At 37.9% G+C, this 24,523-nt stretch overlaps 1 protein-coding gene across 2 annotated transcripts in view; it reads left to right on the plus strand.

The window, feature by feature from the left end:
* Positions 1-24,523, plus strand: part of BABAM2 (BRISC and BRCA1 A complex member 2) — a 177,192-nt gene that overhangs the window by 30,797 nt on the left and 121,872 nt on the right. For both annotated transcript variants that reach the window (XM_009649301.2, XM_035889019.1), the window contains exons 4-5: positions 834-928; positions 22,267-22,461. In XM_009649301.2, coding sequence (XP_009647596.1) covers positions 834-928; positions 22,267-22,461 — 290 coding nt within the window. The remainder of the gene's footprint in view (positions 1-833; positions 929-22,266; positions 22,462-24,523) is intronic.

The following is a 24,523-nucleotide window of genomic DNA, read 5'->3' on the forward strand; positions in this document are numbered from 1 at the left end:
GATTGGAAGGTAGAAAAGTAATGCAAGATACATTTTTATTTTTTCTCCTTGAATTGTGGGTGGGTTTTTTTAAGAGCTGACATGAAGATGACCACCTCTTGACCTGCATGAACTCTAAAGTATGTTTACTAGTGAAATAATGCAACCGAAATTTCTTTGAACTATCACATCAGTAATTAATTGTATATCTTGTGACACTGGCAAGATGAGAACTCAGTGCCAAGCTGTGATGAAGTTTTATATTTTTAGTTAATTTTAGTCTCTCAATTTAAATGCGTAATACTGCATTTCTCTTGGCCAGAATTTGGGTAGTTGGCATGGTTCCTATTGAACTGCATATTCTTCCTTCTAAGAGTTGCGGGTGGTGAGGAGAAGAGGGAGTAAGTGCTACTAAGTTTTAAAAGCTCCAGTATTTTGAAAACCTTGATCTTAGTAGTTTGCATTTGACTTTGACTTAATGTGCAAAATACAGTAATCTAAATGTGGTACTTTTTAAAAACAAGATAGCTTTTCTAACTCTGTGTTTTGAGGCAACCCTCAATAGTGTTTGAATTGCCATTTGAGACATGAAGCAATAATGTGTTTCATGTTTCATTGCTTGCAGAGGAGGAAGAAGCTGTGCCTCAGGAATTTGACTTCATCCCCCAAAACATCTGATGCTTATCTTGCATGTGAATTTTTGTAAAAATTGTATAGATATATACATGAAATATATTTAATGTAGCTATCAAATTTTATATTAAAAATGTGTATCTTACGTACAATATTTGATTTATTTATTTATAAGGACACACATAAAAGTGCAAACGATGTTTTCATTTATTACTTTCCAGGGGATATAATTTTCAATGCTCACTATCCGGACCTGCCACCAGATTTTATCTTTGGAGAAGATGCTGAATTTTTGCCAGATCCTTCTGCATTGCATGTAAGTTTCAGAACCTTATACCATGCAAAGAGACTTGGCTTTTTTAGCTTCAAGCAATGGGAATTTTCTAACACAAAATGCAGAATAAATAAAAAAAAAAACCAAACCACTCTTATCTCACTGTTAGGTGGGTACAAACACTTTGTCTTCTAATGTGAATTAAAGTTGAATACATGAATGTAGGGGTTTGTTTTAATATTTTAATCAAGACAAGATGATACAGTAACTATTCAGAGCATCTTTAAAGAGATGTGTTTTTAATATCTGACCATCTTAAAAGATCTGTTTCAGTAAGAAGGATTGCTCAGTTGTGTCACTAAAAAGCATTTAGTTCCAGAAAAAGTAGCATAATGTTGTGTAGTGATGTTGATTTTTGTTTTCCCGTGAGGAGGGATAAAACCAGGTTGTATGTTGTTGAAACCACAGTCTCAAATAAAGATACCTGCTCATATGTGGTAGTGTTTCCATAAAGACAAAGAAATGCCTTTTTTAAAAGGGTCAAAAATTAACTGAATGAGAAAATATTTTTTACACAGTCATTACTATGGAAGAAGAAACACCATAACCTGAAAACAAGTGTTTTGTTCACCATTCAAAATTAACCTCAAGTAGTAAAGCATTGTTTGAAGAAGCTAACAGTGGTTCTGCTTTTAAAATACTTGTCCTTCTCAGAAGTTGCTAGTAGTTACTAAGGCCATGTTAAAGTATTTTGAAACCTAGTGTGTTTTTTCTCTTCTACTCTCCCCTTTTCTTTGGGCTCTAGTCTGCTGCCTTTGCAGACCTGCAGCCTTGTGTCTGGATCAACAGTATCATTTGTCAATAGGGTTTGGACATCTTTTTTCCAGTAAGTGTCCAGTGGCTGTGGTTATGGTGCAGAGTTTAGTGGCTGTGTCAGAAAAGTATGCCTTTGCCAGAGAGCTCTACTGTAATTCCTGCTTTCCCCCACACACAGTAGGTCGTGATCTCTTTTTTTTTTTTTTTCCTCAAAATTTTCAGCTTTTATTAGAAAGTTGTCCCAAAAAGCAATTCACACTTTAAATATATTTTATCTTATAGGCTACCTGTAAGGGTGTATGGGAATCACTGGCACAAACTGACACCTGGGAAATGTCTTTTTAATTGAACTTCTCCTGGTGTAGAGCCTTGCTAGGGGAGAGGCTCTTTGCAGAGTCCTCTCCTGCAATCTCTCTTGTCCTTTATCAGTACGTCTGCAGTGCAGCTGGGCAATTTCATCAGGTATGGGAGCTCCCCAAAGTAAGTCAGAGGCTTTCGTGCTGTGCTGTTCAGTGCTGGGGTACAGGTGTCATGGGGGAAGAACGTGAGGCAACAGCCACAGAATTGAACATGTCCTTCACATGTGGCGTGACAGAGCTGTTGGGGTTTGTTTGTAGCTTTATTCACTTCATATTGTTATATGGAGAAACTACACAGCCTTAAAATAATTGGTTTTAATAATTACTTTTAGCATATCTAACAGAATTTTTAAAAGGTGAATGTCTTATTTCTTTGCTTCCCCCTTCCCTGTTAAGCTCACAGACTCCTTTGGGAAGGAGGCATGGTGCTGCTGAATAGCTATTTTATTAGTCTCGTTTATAGAAAAGCTTTTACTTTGTATGATAATTCTACAATTATTTTCACACACTTTTATTTACCAGTTCTCCTGTTTCCCCCTTTTTCTGTTTTGTTGTTTCACAATCTTACAACCTCCTGAGAAGTATTCACACTAGCAACCACGTTCTGCAGTTGATGTTAAAGGAAGAGGAGCACTTTTTAATGTGCTGGAAAGCAGAAATTAATAACAAAGAGAAAATGAGATATTAAATAAAGATAATTTGGGGCATCTTCCAGAAACGCTGTTGAGATGGAGTGTGATACAGTGCCATCTTCCTCACATGGAAAGATGTCACTAGTGATCCACAGGGAAAATTCAAAGATAGAAATATGCTTAGTTTTCTTTCTCTCTTTCCTACATCGTTCATTAATGATACTTCTCTGGGAGCGTTGCTTTTCTTCTGCCGAAGCACAGAACAAACTTCCCATCCTCTCTGTTGGAAAGCACCTTGAAGAATCAATTGCTGCTTGATGCATAATGAGATATTAACCAGCCTATTTTAAAATTAATTAAAAATAATTAAAAAAAAATAAATTTGCAAGCCAACAGCTTTCTTTTGGTCATTATGCCTTGCCTTCACTATGTAAATGTAACCTTTTTTTGATAAGGTCCTTGGTCATTCTTCTGCAGTCCATCCTGGTGTTATCAGAACGCATTATTTCCACCTTGCAGCTATGGTCTATATGGCAGATTTTTGCTTTTGCATTCACCTTTCAGTCTTCAACGTGGTTCTCAGAGTTTTTCTTCAGAATTTTACATGAACAATAACATACTTCTTATGCTAAGTATTTGAATAACTCCCTTTTTTCCACAGATCTCAGAGCTGTTTAATGATAATTATAATTGAATTCTAAGATATCAACAGAGTTTTTTAATGCGTTAACATATCTTTCTACTTACTGTAAGTAAAAATAGATTAGCACGTTGAGCATAATTTAATGCTCTTAATATTGAGCAATCTTCAAATACTTTTGATGCAACAGTTCCTAGCAATTGAAACAGAATCTACCATTCACAAAAGCATGTAGATGGTATTAAATGAGGAGTGCAGTCTCTTAAGTAAGTAGTATGTGCCGCTGGATCTGTGGGAATTCTGACACTGAGCCTTCCTGCGCTGCTCTCATCTGCCCGAGTGTCTTGTTTTCCAAGCAGAAGTCCTCACATGCTGTTACCTGGCTGGAGTCAGGCTTTATTGCTTAGCTTGAAATGAGAACCTGGTACTCCAGATTCCTGAAGCCCGTGTGGCTGTAATAGAGGCTGTCAGCAGGCCTCCCTGAAGACATTTGAGTGGCTGTGCTGCAGGTCGCTTCAGTTGCTCCTTCAGTTTCCATGGCCGTGGGCAGACCTTCAGGTTAGGTTTTCATCTAAGCAGGGTAACAGGTGCTTAGTTAAGCAGCTGTTAGCCAGACAGCTAAAACAAGATTCCAGAAATACTGCATTTTAAAAAGTAGATGCTGTAGGTGAAGACTTTGTATTATCTTCCCCCCCCCCCCCCCCCAAACACGCTCACACGCTGCGGGCTGCAGCGGTGTGGTGATACATCGAGCACTTTGGTTGTTACAAGCAGAGCTAATCAACTGCTTTGTTCAATTGGTATTGCAGTTGCAGAATCGAGTCAAAAATGCTCATTGAAACTCAGCTTTGCTTGTACAAATACTAAAGTCACTTTGGTTTGAAACTCAGGTTGAGTCTCAAGTTCAGCACTGCAAAAGATACGCTTTATTATATGCCTTACCAGAGGTAGTTACTCTGCTGTTTTCAGAGTCCGATTGTGGGTATTCTGATCTTCTAGAATGATGCAGAAATTGAGAAGCAACTCAACAGAGAGGCAACTGTTCTTTTTATTTCAGTTTGTCATTCAGTTTTAATTATAGTCAGAGGGTTCATTTCTTTAGGTTGGTGATGCTGTTCATGCTCAAAGCATTATTAGAAATAAACTTATTTATATTTTATTTTCACTAAAAATGTCCTTACCTATCATATGCATTTGGTACTTGTGTGTATAGTATGCACAAATAAAATCAGCTTCTTAGAATGTAAATAGAAAAGTTCTTCCCTGCTCTAGTGTTTATTCATTTTGGATGACAAGTATTAGAAATGTATTTTAAAAACAACCTATGATTCACTCCGTTCTGATTAAAAATTCAGTTGGCACAAAACAAGATTAGTGATTGTGTACGGATGAGATTAATTTGGAGCTCATTACAATGACGCCAGTTTGAGTAACAAGAATTGTTTGTTATCTTAGCCTAGTTGATTGTTAATGTGAGCCAGGTAATAACTGAAGTGCGTATGCAAAATATTAACCCCATTTTTCCTATGATTTTGAAGTATATTCTGTTTGGCACAGAGGATACAATAGCAGTACATGCAAGCTAACTGTCAATTTAAGGATTTAGGTTTTTTAGCATCCTACTTCAGGCGTACTAGCTAGTCTCCCCAGAATTACTCTGCCCACCCGTTGCTATCGAAAAGGCTCCGTTAGCCTTAGTGGGGATGGAGGCAAGAGGACATTAGCATTTCCTGAAACCCAGTCAGAGCTGAATGTGTCCCTGTGGGCTAGTATACTTAGAGCTGCATGTGCGTGGGAGGACGTCTGTGCAATTCCAGAACTTCAGAGCATGGGCCACTGTGGTTCTCATGCCAGTGCGTAGTGTTGGGAAGATTTTTTCCCCTTGTCTAATGGTTAATACTGAGTACAGACTTCAGTCACTGTGGAGTTGATTCATCTAATTGTGCTACTCAAGTGTATTGGCTGTCATGCTCTATATCTTGTGTAGAGCAATGTTTATTTTAAGTTCTTGTATTTGTAGTTATTAGACTCCATATTTATCATTTGGCTATATGATGACTGTCAGGAAGGCTGTATTGTTTTCTGTGGCTGTGTTCAAAATCTTAATCATTATTACTGTTGACTTGCTGAGTTAGCTTTTAGTGGGTAGTGAAGAGATCCTTTAAATATATCCCTCTTCTGTAATTGTTTTTCATTTACTCTCAGGTGCATGAGACAGATTTTAACAGCATCAATTGTTCCTGTGCTCACAGTAGCTACAAAAAAAGCCCAAACACCCCTAATATTGGCTGATGCCACTTGAACTATTTTGTTCTAAAAAGTCTGGCTGTTATATTGTTGGCAAAGATGCAGCTGTCATGTGTTCTAGTACGAAAGCCATTACATAAGGGCAACGAGCATGATGGCTTTCACGATGAGGACCCCACCGGAGCAGGTGGATGCCTGAAGGAGGCTGTGACCCCATGGGAAGCCTGCGCTGGAGCAGGCTCCTGGCAGGACCTGTGGCCCCGTGGAGAGAGGAGCTCAGGCTGGAGCAAATTTGCTGGAAGGACTTGTGACCCTGTGGGGGACCCGCGCTGGAGAAGTCTGCTCCTGAAGGACTGCACCCCATGGAAGGAATGGACCCACACTGGAGCAGTGTTTGAAAAACTGCAGCCAATTGGAAGGACTCATGTTGGAGTAGTTCATGGAGGACTGTCACCTGTGGGAGGGACACCACTATGGAGTAGGGGCAGACTGTGAGGAGTCCTCCCCCTGAGGAGGAAGGAGCAGCAGAGACAGCGTGTGATGAACTGACTGCAGCCCCGGTTCCCTGTCCCCCTGCGCTGCTGGCGGGGAGGAGGTAGAGAGAATCAGGCGTGAAGTTGAGCCTGGGTTGAAAGGAGGGGTGAGGGGAAGGTGTTTTAAGATGTAGTTTTTATTTCTCATTACCCTACTCTGATTTCATTGGTAATAAAATTAAGCTAATTTCCCCAAGTTGAGTCTGTTTTGCCCGTGACAGTAATTGATGGGTGATCTTTCTCAGTCCTTATCTTGACCCACGGCTTTTTTGTTGCATTTTCTCTCCCCTGTCCAGTTGAGGAGGGGGAGTGACAGAGGGGCTTTGTTGGGCACCTGACATCCAGCCAGGGTGAACCCACCACAGACTTTAAAGTTGCAGCAGTGGGTTCTCTGGGAAATGTGTGGGTAAGTTCAAACTATTTTAGCATTGCTATCTCTTCTGCTTGCTCTATTTGAGATGGCAGCAGCAGATTTCATTCTTGGAGTCGAACCTACCAGTCTTGTACTGAAAGCCTTAAATTGCTTTGATTTCAGTTGAATTTGGGGAATTTAAGTGAAACAGAATGCAGGATTGGATCCTGCATTTTTGTTAGGTTTTTGAACTTCTTTATATTCATATTTTTGTGTTCACTTTTCAGTCATGTCTTGACTTTATATGTCAAAATGTGTTTTGATTATTTATAATCCACTGATATTTACTATTTAAACTTCTAAAACAGGCATGAATTCTGAGAATTGTTTATTCCTGTCCTTCTATATTGATCCTACCCATTTGTACATATGGGGGATGTATGTATGTGTGCATATATGTAAATATGATAACCTCTATTTAAAGTTAGGTTCAGCATATGCATGTGGTCACTGAGGCGTTGCTGAGGTTTGTCTGGTATGGATAGGCAGTGGTGGCAAAGTCACATTTTATACCATCAGAAGAGTGATTTAATTTAGGAACTTTCCCAGCAGAAGGACCTTTTGGCTGTTATTGTTGGCATTTATGGTATAAGTTTTTGTCCATGTTTTCGAACAACAGAGCTATTCTAGTACAACATTCCTCTTTAGGCCAAACCTGAAAGAATCTAATTTTGAATGTATTTGGGTCTGGTTTTGGTGTCTGAGCTCCACACAGTTCCTCCAGGGAATCCTCATTTGTTTCCTTGACCTTGCTAGCAAGGGGTGTCATAAACCAGGCACAGGTTTTCTGCCTTCTATTTTTGCTGTGCTTGTACTGGGTTTAAAATGAGAAATCCCCAAAAGAGGATTCTGGCTGGGGTAGCCTGGCCAGCTTGTCTACAGTCCCTGGGAGGCCAGCATTCAGGAGGTCTTTTGAGAAGTCCATATGGTGCCAAGAGTGAGTGTTAGGATTGTCAATGTAGCTGGAGGGAAAAGATGGAGGCTATGCAAACAGTTCAGCAGAAAGAAGAGAGATGACAGAAAACAAGATTTTCCTGTCAGCTTTCCATCTCTTTTTCCTGCAAGGCCTTTCTACACTGGGAAATTATTCCTCTTTCTCCTTGTTTTAGTCTTCTGAATTTCTCTTCTAGCTTTTCCCTTCTATTTACAGGGCTGAGAGGGAGTTAGCCACTTTGTATTACTTCGTCATTTTCTATTCATGTAAAATCATTGTATATATTTACCTCACTTTCTCTTTCCAAAACTTCAGCGTTTCCTAGCACAGTTTACAAAACTTGTCTCTCTGTCTCAAAGTGTAAGCAGAAGAGAATATGCTGATACCAGAAGTTCTGCTTTAGTTAATCACAACGTTTTGGCTGGACTTTTTGCCTAGTGAATCCAGAAATTGAAAAAAAAAAATTAGAGTTTGATACTATTTATTTAATTTTGAGGGAAGAAAATATCTGATAAGCCAGGTAGTTCTGCCTCTCTTGCTTAAATCTTGCTAGTGTAGAATGCAAAATTAATTCCATTAGTTCTCTGAAGGGCTCAGTGGGGAAACATTTCCTTTCATTTTTTGGCACAAACTTCTCTGATAACACATTTTTTTCTAACAATACGGAAGACCTAGAATACTAGCTCTTAAAATACAGTATTTCAGTCTGGGAAAGACTAGTTTTAGGAGAACATTAGGAATGTGCATGATCATTTGACTAAAGGATGGCAAAGTGGAAGAAAATGTTTCTCTGCCATACTAACTAATGTGTATGTGATGAGAAACTTAATCATTGTGCACTAGCAAAATAGGGAAAAAAACATTTAATAGCTTTCCATTCATAGTGTTGTATTAAGGAAGAAAAAAAAAAGATAATTTTCATTTGTCACATGAGTTTGACCAATTTTTTCATGGTCATACAGTTAGATGGGCCAGAAGTGAGCTCTCCCTGCTCACTGCAGGGGGGCTGGACTAGATGACCTCTGAAGGTCCCTTCCAATCCAAAGCATTCTATGATTCTAAGGTTGGACCAGAATAACAGGATGCTTAAATCTTAATGCAAAGACTGAAAAAGATGTTTAGGCTTACGTTTCTTTCAATCTCTGTCTGCTTAGTTTATACATGAGCCTAGAGCACTGGCCTCCTGAATTTCTGCATGTTCTCTTGAATTAATGTTGAATTAATCTTGATTTCTCAATGAATCCACTGATTTCTTAGGGATGCCACGGCTGCTACCGGGCTTGAGAAAGACTGCTGTCTCTCTACTAGAACCAAACTGCATGTCTGAATGAGTAATCTTTCTTTTGCTCCTCCAGCGTAAATAAAGTAGCATATCCTGAAGTTCTGGTAAGTGGAGAAGGAGCACTTGTATAGCTATGTATTAGTTTTAGCTGAGAGCTGCAGTATGAGCACTAGCAAAATCATCACTTGTCTCTTAATTACCTGAGTTCCTTCATGGCAGAAGGGATTACGGGCTCACTCTTATCTGACCCTGCAGTCCCTGGAGACTGGAAAGGCTAGGGGTGGGACAACCTTACATCCAGTCCTGGGTCAGAGAAATAGCTGAGCAGGCCATCAGTGAGCCGGTACACAAGTCTAAGCTTAGGCTCTGCCTAAACCTCTACTCTGTACCTAGTCAAAGCTGTTAGGTAGCTTTGCCAATTTACTTTTTTTTAATATTGTTCAGCAAGGGACCCTTGCATGACTGAAATCTGAATCCATTTCAAACTTAGTTGTTTTGTTTCCTAACCTCCTTTATTTAATTTAGTGCTTTATTTAATTTACTGGTCCAGTTAGATACTCTCTATTGCCATCTTCCTGGTGTTCCTTCCAATTTCCAGGATGTTTGCCTGAGTTTATGTGCAAACTCCTTAACTTTAACAGTGCCAGGCAATTGATCTCATTGTGGCACTTACTGCAAATGTTTCAAGATTTCCTCTGGAAGCCCATTGCAACATCTGATGGTCTTCCAGTCAATTTATTTTGTGGGCTGTGAGAATATCCCATTGGAGTTACAGTCAGTCTGTATTAGTACCCTGTGCTAATATATCTTGCCTTAAGGATAAGTGAAGTCTACCAACATGAACAAGAGAAACATCTAAGTTACAAACCGTGCAGTTATGTTGGATAACAAACTGGGAGTGTGGGGGAAGGCCTTCGAATATTCTTTAAGGGATAGTTGGAGTCACTGAATCTGCAGTTATTCTTGTAATGACTCTTGGGTCTGTGACTTGCTCCCTCCCAAAATCGGTTGTTCATGTTGCTGGATGTTTTCACAAGAGCAACTCACAGTCCTTGAAGACAAACGAAAAGCTGCTCCTTTGCCTTGTCTTTTCTGTCAGTTTTCAGAGACTTTGACCACTTTCAAAGACTTTTCACCACTTCTCATTTAAAGAGCTGTGTCTGGCAACTCTTTTGCTGTTTCGAAAGACGTCTGCATCTAGTGATACCCACTCTATGATCAGGGGTGTGTTACTCTTACTCCTTTTGTTTAGGAACTCTTAAAGGGATTTCTAGACTTCGAGAAGCATATTTTTAGAAAGCACTTAGAAGAAACTGTGGAACTTGCTCATATTTTTCTCAGTATATTACACTGCTGTTAAGACTGTGAATGCCCCTCTCTGTTAGCAATGCTTTTTTGTGGCCAGTCAGGTTGATCTAGCAATGCCCTAGTTTCCTTCGCTGTCTCTTCATGGTATATTCGGTAGGCATCATTTTTTCCTCCAAGAAGCACAATTTTCTCTGTTATTGCTAATGGTTGCCTGAGCAAACAACAGGATTGAGCAAACAGAAGACTCTTCAGGTGGATGGTGTCTTATTGGAGGGAAAATACATGTGGAAGCATAACTTCAGATTGCCAATTTAGACACTGATGTCTAAATGTATTCATATATTTATATCTATATATAATGTACCTGTTTTGCAAGAAATAAAGACCTCACTAGTGGTAAGGGTGGTATAATGAATTCCAGCATATCACTGACTTTCAAGTCACTGTTACTTTAAACCAAAAATAAAAAGTTGCATATCCCAGGCTGGACATATGAAAGCAGAATGTCTTTTATTTGGAAGTCTGGGAATGCAATGATGTTGGTATTGTTTATTCTTTAATATGAACCAGCAAACTGATAATGTAGTTATGATTGGGTTTTGCTTCAATTAATTACAATATAATTATACTTTACTTGACCAACATTTTATTAGAATTTGGGAAAAATATTATTAGAGAAACTGGCACAAAATTAAAGGATTCTGGCCCTGATGTGTAATGGTACTGGCGCAGTACACACCACTTCCTTGCAAGAACTCTAGAACAGTAAGAAATGGCTTGACTTGAAGGCAACAGCTTGTTAGCTTTCTAGAAACACATTTACAAGGTTGTGGAGTTTTTTTAAGAGAAAAGATCAAATCTAGCACAGTCTTCCTGAATTGAGAATACATTTAAATTCATTGTGGTATGCCCATTGAATTCGAGTTGTTGAGCCGTGATAATTCATTTTTCTGTAGAGAAAGTTGGTCATTGCTTATGAATACGCAAGCAGAAAAGACTTTTAAATTAACTGATTACAGGAGGTCAGTTAAAAATAATCATTCTGTCTGATAATGCAGTTTTATATTTGATTCCATTCTAGAATGTGAATTCTACTACAATTTATAATTATACTTTTCTCCAGTGAGATCAGTTTAAGCTTGGGACCCTACAGGTTCTTCCCTTCAGAAGATAATTGTTGGGACAAAGAAATGTCTTTGCACTCAGGGTAATTTTGAAAGGATCTATTAATTTCCCCAAATGGATGAGGGCTTCAGCTGTATTTCCTTTCTTTTTACTGGTCTAAGTTTCTGTCTGTGGTTTTTTTTCCAACACCTCTCTTTGTTTTGCTTCTTCTTTACATGATTTTATGTCTGCATTTCCTTGCTATCTTCCATGTCAGATCCTCAGGCATATCTTCTCTTTTTTAAAGATAACTACAGAAATATAGTTCAAATTTAGTCAACTTCTTGTGTCTCTCTTTGCAGTATTAGTGATAATACAGTTTTACATGAATTTTGCCATATACCTGTCTTCCCAGAGATGCAGCTTTTACTTGCATAAAGGAACCAGATGAGTGTTCTCTCCCTATACCGCTTTTTTGGGAAAACTCATTTGCATTAATTAGTATCGTAGAGAATTAGTTTGATTTCCAGTGTCTTATGATTTGTACCATGGTGTTTTGTAAATGTTTTCTTTAGGGACTGTATTTTCAAGGCCCTATAAACGCTCTTGTAGCACAAATGTGAAAATAAAGATAGAAATATTGCTTTGCCAGTGGGATGCACCATGTGATATATTGATTTTAATTTATGGGATTTTGGGAGAGGAAAAAATAGTTTGAAGAAAACAGTTCTGCGTGTGCCACCTAACAATAAATGCTCAAGGGATATCAGTGGACCCTGTCCAAAACATTAGCTATGAAGGTTCTGCCTCTTTGCTGTAGCTCAAATGGCTTGTTTTGACAGGAAAGGAAAAACCCCAAGAACTGATAAGAGTGAAAGACTTGCTATTTAAAAAGGGACTCATGTGGTAAAGCGTTGAAACAGTGGTCTGTCCTCTGGTCCGCTGTGGGTCTGAGGAGCTGGGGCCTGTTCACACTACCATCATTGCATGAGAAGTCTTTAGGTAAAAGATGCATGCGCGTGTGTCTTGTGTTGAAATTAATCTTGCCTTCATGCTTCATTCCTTTTACTTGCCACATCTAGTTTAAATATGTATGCCCCTGGTAACAGACTCCCAAGGGGGAATGTGCTGTGTACTCATGTGGATTAACTAATGATTAGTGTGCTGGATCCCCTCTCCCGGGATTTATATCTGCTGAGGGAATTAAGAAATTCCTTCTCAGAACAGGTAAAGGTAGCATCTGCTTTCTGAGAGGTGTGCTGGGAGGTCTGGAAAGGAACAAAACTTGCTCTAATCCCTTAGCAAAGTAGGACAAGAAATACTTATGCATGCCAAGTCTTTAGGAGATTAATTAGATAGTATTGTACTCTCCCTCTTTTGATAGTAGGCAGTAGTAGCTTTTAAGGGTCTGATTATCTTGCAAGAGAGCTCTGTGGGAGAAACGGGCAGATTTTTTCAGGAAGAGCGCACAACTTAAAAGTGCTCTTCTGGGTTCAGCTGCTCAGTTTCTGCATCTCCAGAGCACCCTTAAGATACAAAGATCAGCTCTCTTAACTGCTCCTACAGCAGGGCATAGGAGTAATTTGTAGTAACCTTTGGAAGCTGAGTTAAATCCTTTTTTGGGTGAATGCTACTTCAGAGGCAGTGGTGCATTTATTCTAGGTGAATGCAGAAGAGTGTTCTCAGTATGTCAGATTTGCTGGGGTTTATTTTAGAGTTGCCTTGGGTACGGGATTGTTAATCAAGAACCACTCTGTGTGGCCAGTGGGAAAAAAAAGCAGGAAAATAATTTTATACAAAATGTAAGGTGCTTTTCTGAAAGCAGAATTAATTTATTAGTTGTTTTCCAGCTCTGTATTTTCATGCTAAATCAAGGCCTTCAGGTATTTGAGATTTTAGCTAGGTGTTTATAAGCTGTTGTAATTTCTGCATGGAGTTCTTACAGCCTCTCACTAAAAATAAAAAATAAAAATCACTGACTGCCCAAAGCTTTGCTTTATGCAAACTTTTTATGTTACACACAATAGCTAGTAGAGCGCACAAGGTCTGTAAGTTCTTTGGTTGTATTTGCCTTGACAAAAGCGCTCCTGAACTGAACTGTTTTTATGAAATGTTAAGTTTTGATGTTTGCTTGTGCCCAAAAATGATCATTTCAAGCAGATCACTCCAGAACGTTGTTCCAGTGGTGCTTTGGGGGAGGGGGATATGAAGAACCTGTGAAAAAAGATGACAAGTAGATGGCATGTAGGTTTACAGTGATTGATTTGAAACTGCAGCCTGTAGGATGTTTAAGTGCTGGCTGCTAAGAAACTGAAGCCTTTGAAGTTGTTATAACACTCCAGCCCTGCAAATACTGTGAAAAATATCTGTTGATAGAAAGATGTGAGCATATGGCAGATAATTATCCTGTGCCTTTTTCTGTGAGCAATCTCCCTGTGGTGGCCCGTGAAGACTATAGCAAAGCAGGGACTGAAACCAGATATCCCAGTTTCTAGGCAAATGCTGTAACCACTGGACCCACATCTCCTCTATATTTATGTGGAGTGTGAGTGCTGATATCACAGTGTGGTCTTTCTCGTTTCAGGTAAAAACTTAGATTGGTGCTGATTTTAGGCAGTGTAGGATGCAAGTTTTGTGCATGTGGTGTGCAGAGATATAAACAAAATGCAAATCTGTACTTACATTATTCTGTATGATAATTCTGGATGAAAGATGCTATAGAAATGCATTACCACTGTTATGGGCTTGGGAGGTTTTGTTTACTGACATTTTCTCGTGAAAGTTTAATTTCTTGCTTAGAAATATAAAAGTACACTAACTTAAAATAAGATCTTGCTGTTGTTTCCTGTAGTATAGCCAGGAAAAACAGTTACAATCTGTCTTCTTTAAAATCACATTCCTGGAAGATATTCTGGCAACCTGGATATTTAAACACATTTCAAAGAAAAACAACTTCAGATCAATTAGAAATTGTTATCGTATTTTCTTTCTGATAGTGTAGAATTATAGTTTGTTGCAGACATTGCCTGGAGTTATGAAATAAGCAATAACCTGTGAAGGAGGCTATGAATTGGCTGCTTATGGAACACGAGGTGCATTATGTTCTGAAAAAAGGGGAATAGGTAATTGCGGACACAGAGCAGTTTACATAGGTTCTCGATTAGCTCTTTGGAAGGATAAAAGAGACTGCAAGGCACAAAATGTTCCAGAACAAAACTTAGATGTGGTTTCTTTGCCAAAAGTTGAATAGCATGGCTACTTTGCAAAGCTAAATTCTGCATGTCTTTGCTAGTAGGGCTGAGAAGCAACTTTGTGGGGGTTTTTCACTTGCCTCACCTCTAAGAAGATCTCATTAAAACTGATACTGTCTGGCTGCAAATTTTCTTTGTCTCTTTTTGAAATCCAGTTGGTGTCATTGCTATTCATTTAAATGAGTTACTGTTGAAATGGCTTAAATTGCACTCTCTGTGGGTGGCCTTATAATGTCTTTACTCTGCCTTTTTATACACACTTTAAGTGAATTCATTTTCTCAACACTTTGGTTGTGCCTGATGGTCCAAAAACCTTTCCCTATCAAACTGCTCTCTTACTATGCAGCCAACTCCTGTCAGGAGACAGGATCAAGAGCCAGGGAATTCGAAGGTTGACTTTGCACCCCAACAAAATCTGTGAGATTATTCTTAGTGAAAATCATGCTCTTCGGTGAGCTTATTTAAATTAACATCTGGCAGATCTTCAGAACAGATCTCCTGAACCACTTTGGATGTTCCAGTGTTGACACAGTTTAATGGATGCCTATGGTCTACTAGTCTCTGTATAATAACTGAATATTATTTTTCTATTTATATTGCCACACAGCATGAGGTGGAGGGCAAAGTCAGTGGATATACATGCTATTGCTTAATTACTCTAAGGTCTAGATAACTGTTTTCTCAAAGATCTTTTCCTGAAACTTAGTCCAATAATGAAAAAAGTTAGCAATTGCCAGGGAAGCTTCTGCCACAAAAGAATATTCAACTTCCTTATATTGAGTTGCTTACTCACAGATAGATAAAGTTATTGGCCATTTTCTGTATGACGGTAGCTACAACTCCATGGGAAGAGATGCTTCTGGAGTCTAGTCTTTATCATATGGAAGTTCTTATTCCATTACTTTTCCTGTAGACCATTTTGAATTCATTGCTGTATACCATTTTTAATTAATTCCCTGATTGGAAAAATGTGGATGACATTACCAGGCTTTAGTATCCACAAGAAAATACGTAGTCGTCTTCTGGTGCTACTAGACCTGCTACCAGAATGATCTGCCTAAGATGAGGTAACAATTTACTTTTTTAGAAAATGGAAGTTACACAAGTTGTGGTATGGCCAAGCCAAAAGCCAGTTAAAAGGTTGAAATTAAGATCTGAAGTGTGGAGTTGCTCCTAGTTTTAGTGGAGATTATGGAGAGACGTGAGCAGTGTCTAGACAGAAGAGAATTGTTTAATTGAGCCTCCATCTGTGTGCTCAGAAATGATAGGTAAGCTCTGCGGAAAAAATGATAACATTAAAAATGGTCACAACCACTCAGGGATGTGCATGTAAGCCTTCATAAGGAGATGAACATGAATGCAGAACTAGTTGCAGATACACAGTTTGAGTTGATTCATACTTGTATATTGTTGTATAGTGGGCCACTTCCAGTCTAGCTGGCTAACTTTGGAGTAACTTAGAGAGTTTGCACTATTCTATTTAAATTAACATCTGGCAGATCTTCAGAACAGATCTCCTGAACCACTTTGGATGTTCCAATGTCGACACAGTTTAATGGATGCCTATGGTCTACTAGTCTCTGTATAATAACTGAATATTATTTTTCTATTTATATTGCCACAGAGCATGAGATGGAGGGCAAAGTCAGTGGATATACATGCTATTGCTTAATTACTCTGAGGTCTAGATAACTGTTTTCTCAAAGATCTTTTCCTGAAACTTAGTCCAATAATGAAAAAAGTTAGCAATTGCCAGGGAAGCTTCTGCCACAAAAGAATATTCAACTTCCTTATATTGAGTTGCTTACTCACAGATAGATAAAGTTATTGGCCATTTTCTGTATGACGGTAGCTACAACTCCATGGGAAGAGATGCTTCTGGAGTCTAGTCTTTATCATATGGAAGTTCTTATTCCATTACTTTTCCTGTAGACCATTTTGAATTCATTGCTGTATACCATTTTTAATTAATTCCCTGATTGGAAAAATGTGGATGACATTACCAGGCTTTAGTATCCACAAGAAAATACGTAGTCGTCTTCTGGTGCTACTAGACCTGCTACCAGAATGATCTGCCTAAGATGAGGTAACAATTTACTTTTTTAGAAAATGGAAGTTACACAAGTTGTGGTATGGCCAAGCCAAAAGCCAGTTAAAAGGTTGAAATTAAGATCTGAAGTGTGGAGTTGCTCCTAGTTTTAGTGGAGATTATGGAGAGACGTGAGCAGTGTCTAGACAGAAGAGAATTGTTTAATTGAGCCTCCATCTGTGTGCTCAGAAATGATAGGTAAGCTCTGCGGAAAAAATGATAACATTAAAAATGGTCACAACCACTCAGGGATGTGCATGTAAGCCTTCATAAGGAGATGAACATGAATGCAGAACTAGTTGCAGATACACAGTTTGAGTTGATTCATACTTGTATATTGTTGTATAGTGGGCCACTTCCAGTCTAGCTGGCTAACTTTGGAGTAACTTAGAGAGTTTGCACTGCCGAGTTCACTTAAAGATATCTGTTGGCAAACAAGACAAGGAATTGTATCCAAGTCTGGATTTCTTTATTTTAAATGCATTAGCGATTGTTCTGTAAAATTTGATTAACTCTCTGGGAAGTATGCAGAAATCTCATTTCAAATTAGAGCAGATTTATTGAGTAAAATATGTGACTTAGTCTGCCAGTACCCCAGTCAGTGTGCTCATTTTTTTAATGTAAAATTAATTTTAATTGCAATTTTGCAGCAATTTTAGATAAAAAACTCTGTTTAGCATGCATGTGATTTTGGTAAATTTACATGAATGTATAAATTTTTCAGGGACAAAATTGGAGGTCCTCATGAGCAGAGCAGAAGGAGGAGCCACAGAAAGCAATAAGTCTTTTGCTGTGTACTTACTTGCTGGTTATTTCCTTAACTGGGTTTTTCATACCTGCCAGGCTTCAACAGTCTGGCTGTAGAAAATGAGGTTGTGTTTTCTTATTTTCAGCGTTCTTCTGAAGCCATAACAATTAAACTCATGATTTTGAAGTTGCATTCAGAGCATAATTCTTATGCAAGATCCGAGTTTTGTGGCAAAACTTAGAGCCATGGAACACAGAAACACTGAAAGCTTGCTCTGTTCTTCTAATGTTTTAAGTATTTTAAAATACTGTTTCTTAAAAAGCTGCATTGGCTAGGGTTGGAATACAGCCTTCAGGCAAACAATCAAAATGAAGTGCAAAGACTGCTACTCCTCCTTTTTGCTCCAAAGCCTTTAGTTTAAGATTTCGTTTATTAAAACAACTTCCAAAGTCTAATAGTGTATACAATACTTCACTGTTAAATAAAATTCGATTTAGAAGATCCTTTATCAATTTACTGTTGCAGGGACACTACTCTCATTGGCTAAAGTGACAAATCCTTGCATGTTCTCAGAAGAATCATTATAATGCTGAAATTGTAGTGATTTAGACATTCTGAGGGATCAGCTCGATAAAGCAGAATTTGATGTTTAGTTTCAGCAATGTATGTTACAGGTAGATGCTTACTTTGATTTAAAAAAATAAAAGGAAGATTAAAGAAGGTACAGTTTGAAACTGAGAGAACTATGTAGCACATTTTGACATACTGTTGAAACTAGATCACAATAAAATGGTTTAAAAGTATTTTTGGGTGAATGAATGCTCAGGGCAAATAAGCAACACTTGAAGATATGTAAAAAGAAATTTCATACATAAATATGTCATTGTATTCAGAAGTGTTTGTGTTCAAATTTATAAATTTAGATCTGAAAAGAACAGCACTTCTGCAAAGTTAACAAAACGGCTAGAAATGTAATGGCCAATTGCCAAATAACAAGCACTACAATAATGTGATTCTGCAGTTAAAAATTAATGTTTATTTAAATCAGAACTTGTGTTACAGAAAATTTGTGTAACCATTGTATATTTATTCTTTCATCAGTGAGAATTCGTTGTAATTGATGTATGTACTGGGTGGGTAGTTGAATTTTTCTCCAGGTGATTTGTTTTTATAACCAGTTCATACTTTGTTTGAATCTTTAGTTACTGAATGAAAGGTATTTAGTAAGGATCCTGCAGTCAAATGATTCATTTTAATTCCTGTAGCTTTAAGGCAATACAGCATAAACAGTGTTTTGACGCGGTGTTCTTGAATTTTTTTAACAGAGCAGTACTCTAGCTCCATGCTGGACAAATGACAATGGATTTCCTCTTGCTCTTTTTTTGTTCTGTAGTGTAACGTTACTTAAAAAACAAAAGGTTCAGTTGCATTTAGGTCAGTTATTAAAATATTGTCGGTCATTTCCTTTGACAGAACATTTCTATTGTGTTATACCAATGTCATTAGGAGGAAAGGTTATTCCCACTCGTCTGGCTGGTATCAATACATACTGGCATATTACATCCTCTGGCCTTCTGGAAATGCTTTATTTGAGCAGCAGCTTGGGAACAGGAAATTTAAGGTTATACACAGTCTGGTTTCAGACTGCGTGATACAAAATGTGTTTCCTAGAAGACACTCTCTACCTGACGAATTTTCTCTACTATTTTGTAGAATCAGATAAGCTTAAACGGATTCAAGTTGGGAATAGTTTTTTACCAGCTGTAGATGGCAGACAAGGTAGAACAAGGCTTTCAGTCACTCTGTAGTATGTATTTGAGGAACTTGTATGCACTGCATTAGTATCTCACCCATTCACCAGTTACTCTGGAATGTAGTTTACCTTTTAAGATATGGCAATGGTAATATTACCATTTTATAGGCGTTCTTACTGTTTAGGAGGAAAAAAACCAGACTACTTCAAGCCATGGTCAAATGTGAAGTCTGTGACATTGCGGTAGCTTCTAAAAGCAGAGATTCAAGGATAGCATTCTTAACCATGCTGAGCCCATTGTACCAGAATCATAGCGAGCAGGAGGAGTACGGTTTAATCCTGTAACTGTTCATTGAACTGGTCATTCATCCATGTAAAACAAAGCAAATCATGATCAGCAGTTATGTCCTGTTGTGGTTCTTAAGTTGAGCCTGCCAGTCTTGGGTGAATCCGTAAATTAAGTACACATCAGGTCTTTTTCAAACCTGTACTCTAAAGGCAAGTGTACCCCTAAGTGCTCCATCCGCACTCTAAGATGATAAGTTTTTCTTTTTTTTTTTTTATCAAAGCAAGAACAATGTCTGTGTTTCTGAAGGATGAGAGCACCACCTTCCAAAACTCTTTTTTTCCCCAGCCATTTTCATATGACAGGAATTTGGTTTTCATCCTAATCACAGGAATGAGCGATTCGTAGACAGTTAATGCAGCGCTGCCAGCCATAGTAATTCAAAAATCGTGAGTCATGTTGCTGAAAGTCATGACAGTGGTCTAAAAACCATGTTTATGAGATAGAAAAAGGACTGTATTTCTAAATTGTATTTCTTTTATTTTTGCTTTTTTCTTTCCGTATGTAGGTAACGCATAGATTTCTTTACCTCTCTGGTAGCTATTAACTTAAATGAGAAGGGGTGGAGAGGATTGGTAGAATGTAGCTGAGATTCTCCTAAAATTGATCCCCTCCAGGACCGGGGACTTCAGGAAAAAAATGTGGTAAGATTTGAGATAAAATTGCCTTAGTGATATTTTTTTTTCCTCCAAAAAAAAGCAGGATTTGCAAGGAAGCAATACGTATTTCATGTTGCTTTCACTGACAAATTAGACTTGTATGTTTTAAGTGATGATGCTGAAAGTGAGAAATTCATTTTGATAACATCTTAATATATATGACTTCAGAGGGAAACAAATATAAAGTTGTGGAAAGATAAATGCTTGAAGTATTAAGCCATCATACACACATACTGAAGTCTGCATAAAACGATTCCGAAGGGATATATCATGAACTACAGTCATCAGAGATAGTAAAAATTGTAAGCCTTTTCAATGGAAATAGCCACATAGAGATTAGGCTACAAGTAGATATTATGGTAGAGCTGAAGGTATGGTGCCTGCCGAATACCTGATTAAGCTTTCTATCTGCTTTTCCAGAGTATCAGAAGATAAAATTTGTACATAACTCATTCATTTCTTTTCAGGTCAGAACTATGGAGTCTTACCTTGATAAGATCCTCTGTTTCAGTTTGAGCTTTTTGTAAACCTCTTAATAGAATCAAAAAATAGCTGAGGTTGGAAATAGCCTTTAGAGATCATCTAGGCCAGCCCCCCCTGCCTGGGCAGGGTCTGACAGAGCAGGCTGTCCAGGACCTTGTCCAGTCGGTTTTTGAATATCTCCAAGGACAGACTCGACAGCCTCTCTGTGCATCCTGTTCACTTGTATTTATTAGTTTTGGTGTTACACATAATATGAATAGCTTGTATATTTTAGGGGACATGTTTTTTATCCAGTTTCATTCATTTACTTAACCTAGGTTAAGAAACATGATTTTTTTTGTGTTTGAATACAGCCTTAGGATAGCTACTTCAAAGTACAGAAATATTTTTCTGTCCTTTCTTTGTAGAAAATGCTGTGTATCACAGCAGTTTTTCCACTGAAGAGGTAAAAAAGGGCTAATGCTTTATCTGTCCTTGCCAAAGAATGTAAATTATGCATATAATTTGCTTATGAAATGTCTGCAACTTCCAGGACAAAAGTAACCATGCCATCTGTGACTACTTAGAGTTCAGATACTGATAAGCAATTTTATTTGAACCTACTATATTATATCCTCACTTAGTTGTAAAATGAAGACATCCTCACCAGTTCTAAGGATCTTAATATTAATTGTACAATCCATGCAATTTAAAATCCTGTTGCAGCTAGTTGTCATATGTCTATGTGATATACAGAAATACAGATTAATTTTGTTTATACTGAAAGCAAACAAAACAAAAAAGCTGACCAAAAGCTGTATGACTTTGTTAACGTGCCCTGAGCTTGTATCAAGAAGACCTGTTGAGGACCTAAGTACTTTTGCATCAGAACTGTCTCATGTCCTATCAGCATGGAGTACAGGGTGAGTCCTCACCAGCCCTTAACATAGATCTATTCTAGGTCAACCAGATGTAGGCAAGCAACATTGATCATGTTAGGTATGGTTTGTAACACAGAAAACCTTCTTGGATAAAACTTGCTGTCCATGGAAGACTGGTCTAAGCCACTGTTAGAGTAGTTAAACTGAGATAACATTGCTGCTGTGCTACTGATGCAGTTATCTTCACTGTATTAACATTGTTATTTCTATTAACTGTGTTTCTTGCTATACAGTCAATTTGTGATAAAAACTTCTGCCAGGCACATTGAAGAGACTTTTGTATGGGTGACATTTGTGTTAAGGGAATGAGTCAAAGTAACTCAAAGTAAAGCACAAGGCTGAGGCAAGAGAAGGGAACCCATTTGCTCCGTCACTATCAATACTATATCCACCATTTGAATAATGGAGCAGAGTAGTTTCCGTAGTTGGTGTTAATTTGGCATATTCACTTGGTTGACTGCTTTTTGAGTCGGATACTGTGCAGGGTTGTACTTGCCTGATCCCTGCATGTTTCATATCAGTTTTAATTTTTTTAATTCAAATTTTTGAAGTTTTCAGGTGCAACAGTATAATTTTAGGGAAGAACAGAATGGTAATTTGGGCCTATCTATGCCTGGTAGTAGCCTTGTTATCAGTGTTCTGGTAGGTCCCTATATTTGACATTAAGGCTTGCTTTTGCTGTTTGACCTGGTTTTCTTCCAAAGCATGATCCAACCTTTGCATTTAATACTACGGTTTAGCTTTGTTACAAAGCTTCCCCATGCATAAATACATATGTGCCTCTGGTATCACTATGGAAAGGGGAGTGCTGTTCTTCCTATTGCTATAAACAATTTTGGTCTCTGTTCTTTTCTAATTCAACAGAATTTAGCTTCTTGGAATCCTTCAAACCCTGAATGCCTCCTGCTTGTTGTGAAAGAGCTTGTGCAGCAGTATCACCAGTTTCAGTGCAGCCGATTACGTGAGAGCTCTCGCCTTATGTTTGAGTATCAGACTTTACTTGCAGAGCCCCAGTATGGAGAAAACATGGAAATCTATGCTGGCAAAAAAAACAACTGGGTAAGCTATTAAGAATATTTCTGCTAAAATGCTTTTAATGATCCTTTCATTTTGATAAATACAGCCCTTGCTTTGGAGAACTTCAGTTGTTTCTATGGATCTCCATGCTTTATGTTTCCAATGGAGAAAACTTCTATTTGACTCAGCTCACTTTCTATAGTCCCTGTTTTGTACATTGCTGTCATTCCACTACCTTGGTTGAACCAGATTTCCAGGTGAATAACTATTTTTCAACATGATGTTAATTCATCTGATTTATAGATGAAAGCTTTGAAAACTTGAGAAAAGCCTGTGCAGTATTTATAGGGCACAGTACAACGTTACGTGGAAGTTTGAGGTAGCTCTGAAGATTTGAGAGGCAGAATAGCAGTCAGTATTGGTGTGACACACTGCCCAGGCAAATCCGCTTGCTTTTAGGGATAGGATGTATTAGGGTGTGGTTCAATGTTATGATTGAGTTGACTTAATTGGTAGCTGCAGCTGCCTAGATCTCTCTGGTACTTGTCTAAGCTGAGATGAGTTGTTTCAGGAACCTAAACTGAAGAGGTTAACAAAAAAAACAACAAAAACAAAAAACCACCAAAACAAAAACAAACAAAAAAAACCAAACCAAAAAAAAAAAACCCAAAACAAAACCAAAACCAAACCAAATTTTCTGCAGAAGACCAGGAGGAGGTGAGATGGGCTAGAGCAGTGACTTTGTAGGGCCATGTTTTCATACAACAGTCAAACATTAAACTGCCTTATCTGTTTCCTGAAGTTGTATCCTTTGCCTGGGAAATGTGCCATGCTGTGTAGAAACACGCTCTGTATTACCATCTCAGCCCTCTACAATGAGGCTATCGGCAATGTAGACATTTGGGTTACTGTGTAGATTTGATTTTTTTTTTCAAATTTTTTTTTAACTGGTACCTGCCACAGAGTAGGCTTTGCAAAAATCTTTTTTTTTTTCCACTGGTAATGTATTTATCATGGGAAGTTTGGAGTAAAATAGATCAGGGAATATCTATTTGTGTTTATCCTGAACATGTCCCTCTCTTGCTTTCAGCAGTAGCGTACTCTTGAGATATACTGGCCCTCAGAGCAGTATCTTCTAAAATAAATTCAGTTTGAAAATCAATGAAAACTCAGCATTCCTGTTATCAGAGCCTAGAATTCAGCCTTATGTCATTTTAATCATCCTTAAGTTGCAGGTGGTGCAAGGATGTTTACTTTACAACTCACAGTACTTATAATTCATCAGTTTTTATTTTCCTAGATAAGTCACCTAGGCTTTTTTATTTTAGGCCAAGTAAAATTTTCTTTAAGAGAATCAGATCTCTCTTTTTATGTTTATAGATCAGAATATTTCATTGAAATGAATTTGTTCTTAAATGTTCTTCCCTATAGCTCACATCAAAACCAACTTGCCACATCTGTAAATATCATCAGAGTGGCTTATTGAAATGCAGAAAGCTTTCTGAACTCTACCGAGATTTTATCATGATTTTTAGCAGCTGCCAAAATTCTGCTCAAGATTGTAGAAAACTGGGGTTTTTTTCCTTTTTTTTTAATAGGAAAGCCATATCTACTCAAGCCTTTGAATCTTTCTTCAGTCTTTGGTGACTGAATAAAGAATTCTTTTTTTGCATTTGAAATGCTGTCTTAGTTAAAAGTGTTCCAATAAAATAAATACATTTTGAAGCAAATCCTTTTAATCATTGCAGAGCTATTTGAGGTTTCTGTAGCATGTGCTTTGTTTTGAAAGTTTACTTTCTCTATCAAGAAGACTCGTGAGTCTTGTTTGGAGAGTCTTATGAACCTGGTATCTACATGACAGAGACTTGTTAATGAGTGTCCTAAACCTCAAAACTATGAAACTAATTGTATAGTTCTCCTTCCTGTCCTTTACAACTGTCTTGGTAGTCTTGATGATCAGTGCAATAGGAGTGTTTATCTGAAAAGCAGGAGGTAAACTGCATGTTATCTCCTCTGCATAAAGTCATTGAAATTAATGTTGTTGCTGTCTCTTGGGAATCTGTAGTAGCTCAGCAGACTTCCGAAATAATCATCTCTGAATGAA

The sequence above is a fragment of the Egretta garzetta genome, unplaced genomic scaffold (genome assembly GCF_000687185.1).
Source record: "Egretta garzetta isolate BGI_Z169 unplaced genomic scaffold, ASM68718v1 scaffold561, whole genome shotgun sequence".
NCBI lineage: Eukaryota > Metazoa > Chordata > Aves > Pelecaniformes > Ardeidae > Egretta > Egretta garzetta.